The following is a 10224-nucleotide window of genomic DNA, read 5'->3' on the forward strand; positions in this document are numbered from 1 at the left end:
ACCGAAAGGTTCATGGATTCACCACTGTGCAAAAGAGTATTATTTTTATTCAGCAAAAGACAAGACAGGCAGATACATATCCAGTTATTTTTAATCAACATATTACAAAAAAGCTTGAATAAGTCCATATCTAGTAAAAATAGACGTCAAAATTGTAGATATTGGGAATGAAAATAAGCCTGAAAGTTAGTTATATACAGTATAAGCAAATCTCAAAATCAATATGGAATTGACTCCAGGTACCTTAGAGGGACAAACATTACTTTTTGTTCTGACAGTCCATGCTTGCTTTGACCTGTCAGGTCCAAACTTCTGTCATTGAACTTAAGATTCAGTCGTTTGCACTTTTAAACATCTTAGTAAAAACAAATACTAAAATTGGTTTATCAGTAGTTTTGGGCAACTCTTATCCTCTATTTTTCAGCAGGATTGACAATTTTTCCCATGAAAAATATACTGTTGTTTTCATGATTACTGATTATGAAAAGGAAAGGACGATTGAAAGTCAAGCTTGGAGGTAAACTGAATGGAACAAGTTTTACACCAGTGACTCCAGTTGCTGTAGTTCCTAATTCATCCACATCTAGTGTTGCCTTGTGGACAACCTGAAAAATATTTAATAGGCATGTTATTTCACAAACATTAAGAACAGAAAAAATCCAGTATTGCATTCCAAATTTAAATTAAAATAATGAAATACCTGGAATATATGCTGCATTAATGCCAAACTTCAAAACAGTACAATGTGCACTATTTTATTTTGTATATATAAACAATAATTGACATTATTTTAATATTAAAAACACATAATACTTCATATCAAAACAGATGGTGACTCTATGAACATTTTTTTTTTTACTTTAAGTCTAACACTAACGTGTTGGAATCATTAATCAAAATAACTGAATGGCCCTTTACAATATTGCAGAAATGTTAATAACCAAAAACATTCATGTGTACTCATTAAGAATGAAACACAACAGCCCGAAGTGTACATTGATAACTATTTTGGTCTATTAATAATATTATTCATCTAGTGAGTAGGTAGCTTTGTTGAGAAATATTGTTACTTGGAAAAGCACATGTTAATTAATTTTAAAAAACACTAGGTGCTCAGTATTTGGTATATTAGACTAGTTAAAAATACCTGAATGTGGTGAATAATATTGAATATTAATATTCAGTTAAAATTACATGATGTTATGTCTGATGTTTAATTCCTGCAAGAGCAGCAAAAGATAGGATTGTGCCCTGCATGATAAATGAAGTCCCCCTCCCGTGCTGTCAAAGCAAGGGCAACCTTTGTAGGCAGTGGAAAAGGACACTTTCTGCTTTAACAATCAGTAGACTAGCCCAGAGAAACCAGAAAACATATTCTGTGAGGGACTGACCATAAAATCAGTTACCCCACCAGCCCATTGAATGTGTGAAAAAAAGTTCAACCCAATGGGACAAAATGAATCAGTTTGTACAGAAAACTATCCTCATGTATGTTAAATCACGTTAGTGTGATATACAGTATACTGTATACTGTACAGTACAGTATATAAACAGATTTTGCTTATATACTGTAACAAACGTCTGACTTTCATAAAACCTATTTTTGTTCAAATTAGTCTGTAGTTATTACATTAAAAAGAATAAAGAAGGCAGAATTTGATTTTTTTCAATAAAATGTCAAACCTGCCAGTAGTAAAACAAAGATATTTCATATCTGATCATGCGAGTATGCCTGGTTAAAATGAGTATCCTGAAACAATGAGTGCAGGAATTCTATAATCATAATACTTGTATTTAGCTATATTTAGCTATAGTAACTTTAAGTGTGAATAGTCAGGGTTTGATTTCATCCCAAATTTGTATTTAAAGTTTCATTTAAAAAGTGCATACTGAAACAGTGGAATGCTGCCTGTTCTACACATTTTAGTTTGTGCTATTGATGAATGCAACAGATGCGCTTTGTGTGTTTTCAATTATATTTCCCATGCTTTACCTTTGAGACATACACATTTTCCTTTGTTAATCCTGAAAAGTTTGCAGTTTGACCAAACATGTCCTTCATTCCCATTTCTGACAGGACTTCCTGCAGCGAATAGGACGTTTTAACTGAAAACTTGGGCACTCTCACTATATATCGTCTACAAAAGTAAAGAAGTGTTAGTGTTAATGATCACTGTACACCTTGTTCACCCCCCAACAACGAATCATAATATTTGCTTTATTTATTACTTATACCTATGAGAGAATACTAAAGATTTAATAACAAAAGTATTAACTTATTCTCAGTGCCTACATACTGTAAAATAGTTGTAAACTTATAACTTTTGTTTCTGAATTTTGAGATTTTTAGAAAATTGGGTGTACTTAGGCCTACATATTGTTTCATCAAAACAAAATTTTTCCCAGCTGTAATGTTATTAATTCAATGGTTTAACTCAAAAGGTAGGATTTTAACACATTGTACAGTAGGTAATTATTTTCATAAAAACGATGTTTTATTTAACAACATATGTCTTACTTTAGAGACAAAAATGTAACTATTGTCTTGTGCTGGACCAGACCACCAACTTACACTTTATGTCTGTTTTTTTGGGGGGGGAATTAGTCTATCTGTGACTATTTTAATCAAAATATGAATGTTCAAAGTGAACACTTTCAAGACTGAGAATGTTAAATGTCAGTAAAAAGGGTAAACAAAAATGAAAAGTAATATTCTGTATTTTGACTCCATCCCAATTCAGATCTCTAAGTCCGGACTTCATTAAAGCAATTTTGGCATCCAGCTTTTTAAAATATCTAGGATGTAATTGCAGCGTGCCAGCAGCCATGTCACCCTGCAACTCACAACTGACAACCCACTGAAGCTAAGCAGGTGTGAACCTGGTCAGTACCTGGATGGGAGACCTCCTGGGAAAAACTAAGGTTGCTGCTGGAAGAGGTGTTAGTGAGGCCAGCAGAGGGCACTCACCCTGCAGTCCACGTGGGTCCTAATGCCCCAGTATTGTGACGGGGACACTATACTGTAAACAAGCGCCGACTTTCTGATGAGATGTAAAACTAAGGTCCTGATTCTCTGTGGTCATTAAACATTCCAGGGCGTTTCTCGAGAAGAGTAGGGGTGTAACCCTGGTGTCCTGGCCAAATTTCCCATGCCTCCTAATAATCCCCCTCTATGAATTGGCTACATTACTTTGTTCTCCTCCACCCCCCCCCATCCGATGGCAGGCAGAGCGACGTGCTGGTTGGAGTATTTCTCAGTCGCATTTAACGGCAACTTCAGTCCAAAGATTTGGTTCAAACCACCAAATGGATGCTGATGTGGGATTAACGCTAGGATAAGAGAGGATGTAATGGGCTTGGGGTTTTTCTCCTAGTTCAGGCATTGAACTCTCTGACTATTTCAAAGTCGTTATTGACCTCAAGATGGCATCTCTGACCAATTTATTCCTTGCCTGGCTGCTCAGATTAGAGGGAGTGGGTAGTGTTAGGAGGGTACAGGTCACCTTTCTTTTCTTGATGATAAATGTAACTGTGCTGAAAGGGAATATTTTTGTCTTTAAATGTATCTGTTTCGGTATCTGTATCATCTGTACCTTTTTAAACTTTTGTCTGTGAGTTGTTTTGTAACTTACTGGATCTTTCTGGTTGCATCAGTGCTTAAAATGCACGGCCTCACTGAGGCAGAGACAGATTTTTTTTATTCCAAAATCATGAGAATAAATAATGCATACAAACAGAGGCTGTGCAATTAATTGTATGATTTGTTAAAACTATACTTGTGCACCTGAACTAAATTGCAATAGGCGATGGTGTGAATAGTTGCTGTTAAGACATGGCACTAACCTGGAGGATGCCACTTCTGTAAAATGGGTTGAGGACCTGAGAACCCAGGCTCAGAGGTCTGGGTGAAGGCAAGCGGACAAGATCGGGGTGAGCTGGACTGACTGACAGAAAAAGAGATGAGCTGGGCAGGCAAACAGAACAGGGAAGCTGCACAGCACAGCCAGGCAGAAGAGAACAGGGAAGCTGCGCAGCCAGATCAGGCAGGTTTCAAAGGACGCCATCTGCAGTCATGTAGCAGGGAGGAGGCAGATGGCTGGTCATCAGGTTCTCTCTCCGAATCAGGATCGAGGAGTCAGATATATTCAGGCAGAGTACAGGACATGGAACTGGCAGGCTGGTTTATGCAAGATGCACCTCTATAGCCTCGTAGGAAGCCCAATGAGAGAGCGTCTGGATGTGGACAGGAGAGGGGTTAAGTATCCAGCGCTGATGAGTCAATTACCCATGAATGAGGGGCTGGTGGCACAGACACCCCCACCGATTGTGTTCTCATAGCTCTGAGACGTGTTTGATGGCCTGTTACCGTGGCTCCCGCTGGTGTAACAGCTACAGTATGCAATCAACATAGTCTTTGATTTTCCTTTGCAGTTTTAACTGACATTTGACATTTCACTGACAGATCTGTCCTAAGAAGTGTTCAGTTTGAGTTCATCCATAGAAAAGGGAAAATACTCTTCCATGGCATTGTACAGTATATTAAATTTGAAATCTATATTCCAATGCTGATAAAGAAACCAACAAGATAACCTTCATGTGATCAGTTCCAATATAATGTATAGTACTAAATATTTAGATCTTGTAATTGTTATGCTTTTCATTACTTGGTGTTCTTCATTCTGAACAATAATATTTAGATTTAGTCTGAGTCTTTAGTGTCATTATTATGTTCATAATAAACCTTGAAACTATATCACCAACCTGACAACGCTGAATAAAGCTGATATTATATGTTTAAAACTTCACCACTTCTCTTTTCACTTCTTTCTGTTCACTAGCAAAATAACCCCTTACCTTCATCTGATCAAGTGTATATACTGTAAATACCGCTTACTGTTTTTTCACTGATCTGTGCCATTTCCTTAAATTCCTTCTGCACCAAGACTCCTCCAGGTCCTCAATTCCTTTCTCAGGCAGGAGGAGCATCAGTGAGATTCCTCCTTTGTAATTAAGTCTCAAAACATCAGTGGAAAATTCTTTGTCGTGATAAACATCAAATGAGTCATCGTTAATCATCATCTGAACTGGAACAGTTGTTTTTTCATCTATACGGAAGTCATTTTGTCGCGTGATCATGGGATCAAAAGGAATTACCCATTTACCTGTAAAATATATGTATCATTTTAGATTTAGATTAACACAATACTGGTATTATAAATCATTACAATATGAAAGAAAGAAAATCAATGCTGACATAGCAATAAGAATATAGCTATAAATATTGTTGTTGAGAACAAGCTAGATTCAGTGAGAGGGATTGCAGTAAGTGTAGTTAAACAAGACAGTCTATAATTCATAAAATAAGTTGAATTATATTATATTATAATATATCCTATCACTAGACATCTTACCTCTGAAGTATATGTAGCTGACAAGAAACATTAGTGTATCCCGACTCAAGTCATCTATGAAATGTGGGACTTTGCCATGAGTTTTTTCCTCAACATACTTGTTAATCAAATGCAGCGCTGCAGTGGTGTTGGTGAAGTCAACAGTAAAACCTTCCGAGTGGTAATATTGTTTAACGTCCTCCAGAAATTTATGAAGAGGTTTAAAATTATTACGTATGAACACCGCATTTCCAACAGACAGGTCCAGTTCTGTCTTCTGATTGAGACTTCGGAGGATTTGCTCAAAGGCTTCATTCACTTCTGCTTCAGTGAGGTGAGTTTTATTGAAACCGAGACCTTGGAACAGCTCATCATGCGTCTTGCCCTTTGCACCCAACGACAGCATAGCAAGGGCAGTGGAGATGCTCAGGGGAGAGAAGATGATGTTTTTAGGCTTTGAATTGGTCTGTGCAGCAATGCGTTTATACAAACTGAAAGCAAAATCTGTTTTTGCAGATTGTATCTCTAAGCTGTAATTGTGTTGATGCTTGTGGTCATGGTGATGCCCATGTTCTTGATGAACGTCCTTCGTATCATGCTGTACCTTCCGTTTTTTACCCTGGATAGCGGAGCAGAGCAGAGTTGCTATGATGCATAAATAAATCACTATCTTCCCCATCCTGAAAGGTATTGTTTTTATAAAGGACCAATACCAGAATCTGCCAATAAAAACACATAAATACATTTCTAAAAATATGTTTAGAGCTTGATAAGTTTAGAGACAGTATCATTTCATTCTGAATATAAGTTGATTATTCCATTTAGATACTTTAGTGTTTTATCATTTTCCTTGCCACTTGCCGCAAATCTCGAACAAGTACCTTGTACGAGATTTGTACTCTCGTACAAGGTGGACTCGTACAAGTACCTGGGAGTGCACATCAACGATAGACTGGAATGGTCTAAGAACATCAAGGCCATCTATAAGAAGGGACAGAGCCGACTTTACTTCTTGAGGAGGCACAGGTCCCTCAATGTATGTAGTAAGATGCTACATACAGTATGTTCTATCTGTTGGTGGTAGCGAGCGCCATTTTCTACACAGTGGTATGCTGGGGCCCTAGGATTAGAGCAGTGGATTCTAAAAGGCTGAACAAGCTCATCAGGAGAGCAAGCTCTGTCATTGGGTCTGACCTGGACCCCTTGGAGGTAGTGGCTGAGAGGAGAATGGTGTCTAAACTAGAGGCCATCATGGACAACATCTCCATTCCCCTCTATGACAGGCTTGTAGAAATGAGGAGCACGTTCAGCAATAGACTGATTCATCTACGGTGCGACAGGGAGCGCTACAGGAGGTCATTCTTGCCTTCTGCCATAAGACTGTACAGCGCATCCACCTTGCGTCTGGGCAGAGGCAACATTGACAGTGACCTGTTTCTGGACTGAACGCATCTACACATCTACTGCTACATCTGTTCTCTTTCCTTTCCCGTTTACAACCTTTTTGTGTGCAATATATGCCAGGGACCCATGCAATACATTTATATTTATATCTATATCTATATTTACATCTTTATTTATATTCATATGTGTGATACGATTTTTTTGCGTACCGTTCTGTTCTAGTTTGTTCTTTGTGTGTCCGGACTGTGAATAACTATTTTAGTGCACCCCTCACTGTACTGGTTGTATTGTATGTATTGTACTATTATTATTATTGTATCATTCGTTACACTGTGTCTGTGTTGTCTGTGTAAAGCTGCTGTTGCACTGCAATTTCCCTCACGGGATCAATAAAGTATCTATCTATCAAATCTGCTACTTTACAACTTATTCATTGAATAGGTTTCTTTTGCTGATTTTAAATAATATAATTTGATTTTGGTGATGCCACATCATGCCGTTTGGGTATAGTTTAGCACTCTTTTTACTGAGTTTACCTAGTACTGTATTTTGTTCAAAGCCAGAATGCTCAAAATGAAGATTTCTGTGGATAAATTACAGTAAATGCCAGCAAAACCTAAAGAGAAAAAAACGGAAATATGTTAATTGTACAAATACTTAGATCTGTGAACTCTAATAGTTGGAAGCACCTTTGGGAACAATTAGAGACGCAGGTCATTTTGGATAAGTCTAGTAATTTTGAACAATGGTGCAATGGCTTGGTGCAATTTACCCAATCTTTCTGGCAGATCACTTTCCACAAAAGTCTCTCTACAATAGGATTCAAGCTGTTTGAAAGAGGTTTGTCTTTAGTATTTACCTGAACTTTGCTCTGTACAGTATATTTTTCCTTTAGTGCTAACAAACGTTCCAGCCCCTGTTGAAAAGAAGCTTCCTCATGACATGATGCTGCCACCAACAAGCTTCACAATGGTGTCAACTGGGAGATATTCTGTGTTGGGTCTGACCAAAAGACCAAAAAGGTTCCAACTTGTTTTCAGCTGATCACAACATCTTTTGAGACATTTTTTGTAAAATCACTCAGTTGCTTTGTTGCAAAGAATATGTCATTGGTTTTCAATTTTATCATACAAGTTACCTTTTGAAGTAACTGGGATATTGTTGACTCAAATACGATTCCTCCCATCTCACCATTGAACTCTATAGCTTTGGTGACATCCCTCACCAGTTAACTTCTTGTCCTGCTGCTCAGAATGGAGGGCAGCCTGATCAAAGCAGTGTCTGCGAAACATCATCTCATTTCTTGATGACTGAGCTTGAATCCTATTGTAGGGATATTCATGGATCTATGACAATACTTTTCCTTAAAGTACATTAAATATCATAAATCGTTTATTTAGTGATACCAAACTAACCCTTTAGGACAGAGGATACTTTTCATGCTCATTCATTTGCAGATTTTCAACACACTGCTTACATTTCTAAAATGGCAAATCTCATACTGTATATGTGGACTGTTGGTCACATTTGCATCAGACCATGTTGAAAATAAATAACATAAATTATATAAACAGCATCAATGAGCAGGACTTGTAAAATCCCTCAAATTATTTTAATTCTAGGAGTTTACTTAAAACAGTTACAGTTCCCATTACCTGTAAAGTTCTTTGAGTGGAGTGTACAGAAAAGAGCTATATTATTATTATCAGCAACAACACCAATAGCAATAATAGCAACAACAACAACAATAATAATAATAATAATAATAATAATAATAATAATAATAATAATAATGTCATTTGCCAAACCGCTTTATACCATATGGTGTCAAAGGAAGCCGGAGCATACCCGTCAAGCAACGAGCGAAAGGCAGGGACGGGCGCCAGTCCATCGCAGGGCAAGCGCAAGCCAGTCATACATGGGGACAGTTTGGAGGCCACGGTAAAGGCCAAGGGGGGAAATTTGGCCCAGACACCGGGATAACTCCCTACTCTTATCGAGAAATGCCCAGAGATCTTTAACGACCACAGAGAGTCAAGACCTCGGTTTAACGTCTTATGCGAAAGACGAAGCCTACTACAGTATAGGGTCCCCACCACTATGCCAGGGCATTAGGAGCCACACAGACCGCAGGATCCGAATCCCCCGCTGGTCCCACTAACACCACTTCCAGCAGCAACCATAGCTTCCCAGGAGGCCTCCCATCCAGGTACTGAGGTACTGACCAGGCTTAACCTGTTTAGGCTACCATGGGTAGCCAGTTGAGAGCTGCAGGGTGATATGGCTGCAGTCCATTAATAATAATAACAATAATAATAATAATAATACAAACATTACCGTTTAAAAATTTACACACAAGATTTGATTGGTAAATACGGAATAAGATGTGCATGCAAATGCAGTAGAATTCAACACTTACCGTTCTTGTCTGCCTTCTGTTGCTGTGTATGTCAATGGACCTTATCTGAATTTATGCAGTACGTCACACAGGAGTTATGAAACAAATCCTTGTTTACTTGTACCAGTCATCAACCTCTAAACTCTCTAGTATCAAACAATCTCCAATTGAGTTGTCCATGTACTTAATCAAAATATTTGACTACCAACAGAACAAACTTAAAATGAAAGGTTAAAATGTGGACTTTTTGTAAGTATTGATTTTTCTCATTTGTATTAAAGCTGAAATTGAGGCTTCTCTAAAGAGGAAAAAGAAGTAGAGGTATTTGTATTTTCATATTGTTCTGCTGAGTTTTTAAAATAAATCCCTAATGTTAGCTACTGCTAAAGAAAAGAATTAATGTCTTCAAGTAAAACAGCCATTTCCACTGCCATAATTAATTCTAAAATGTAATATTTACATTTTAGAATTAATTATGGTATATGTTGAAGGGATTCAGTGTCTTCATGGCCATGCTGAAGTTCAATCTTGATCTTTGCTGTAAATTCATGTGGTTAAACAATAATTATCAGGTCACTCTGACTCTTCTTTTTTTATTCTCTGATCCTGTTTTCAGAATTCAGTGACCTTTAAATCTGATTTACTCTTTCATTTCTGTTTGCACCATGCCCAGAAAATGCTTAAACCTAGTTCCTTGACAGTGTTCTCTGTATAGTAGTATTCACTAAAACATTCAATCAAAGTATCCTTAAAGGAAGAAACTGATAGGAAAAAGGAAACAAATATTGATATTGTATATTGTTTATTTTTGAAGTTAGAACACACAAAACATAGTTGTGAATTAGACTTGCATGGAAATGGACACTCAAGGGCAGAAAATGATTGGCAGGAAATGTCTGGTGAAACAGCAACACAGATACTGTATCTGAAGTAAGACACAAGCAGTATCTGTAGCGCTTGTACATCAAGTCACAGTATCCTTAGCAACCAGACTGACTTTATAGCCCAGCTCCAGCAGACATGATTGTATGC

At 37.5% G+C, this 10224-nt stretch overlaps 1 protein-coding gene across 3 annotated transcripts; it reads right to left on the minus strand.

Moving 5' to 3' along the window:
* Window positions 1-25: 25 nt before the first annotated feature.
* LOC107079886 (alpha-1-antitrypsin-like) lies at window positions 26-9319 on the minus strand. Of its 3 annotated transcripts, none has more exons than XM_069187317.1 (5): window positions 9214-9319; window positions 5412-6109; window positions 4895-5162; window positions 1994-2138; window positions 26-605 (listed from the first exon to the last, which is right to left on the minus strand). In XM_069187317.1, the coding sequence occupies exons 2-5, from the start codon at window positions 6067-6069 to the stop codon at window positions 414-416; spliced, it is 1263 nt and encodes a 420-aa protein (XP_069043418.1). In that variant the 5' UTR covers window positions 6070-6109; window positions 9214-9319; the 3' UTR covers window positions 26-413. The 3 variants fall into 3 exon arrangements, with proteins under 3 accessions (XP_069043418.1, XP_069043420.1, XP_069043419.1); XM_069187319.1 differs by lacking the exon at window positions 9214-9319 and adding an exon at window positions 7654-7796; XM_069187318.1 differs by lacking the exon at window positions 9214-9319 and adding an exon at window positions 7331-7410.
* Between the last annotated feature and the right edge of the window lie 905 nt (window positions 9320-10224).

Source organism: Lepisosteus oculatus, chromosome 3 (genome assembly GCF_040954835.1).
Source record: "Lepisosteus oculatus isolate fLepOcu1 chromosome 3, fLepOcu1.hap2, whole genome shotgun sequence".
NCBI lineage: Eukaryota > Metazoa > Chordata > Actinopteri > Semionotiformes > Lepisosteidae > Lepisosteus > Lepisosteus oculatus.

Bases quoted from the DNA above. Each gene is read 5' to 3' on its own strand.
- LOC107079886 (XM_069187317.1), bottom strand. From the start codon at position 6,069: ATGGGGAAGATAGTGATTTATTTATGCATCATAGCAACTCTGCTCTGC. The intron at 5,163-5,411 runs GTAAGATGTCTA...TATATTTTACAG, and splicing joins CAGCTACATATACTTCAGAG to GTAAATGGGTAATTCCTTTT. The intron at 2,139-4,894 runs GTAAGCGGTATT...TTACTTTTGTAG, and splicing joins CACAGATCAGTGAAAAAACA to ACGATATATAGTGAGAGTGC.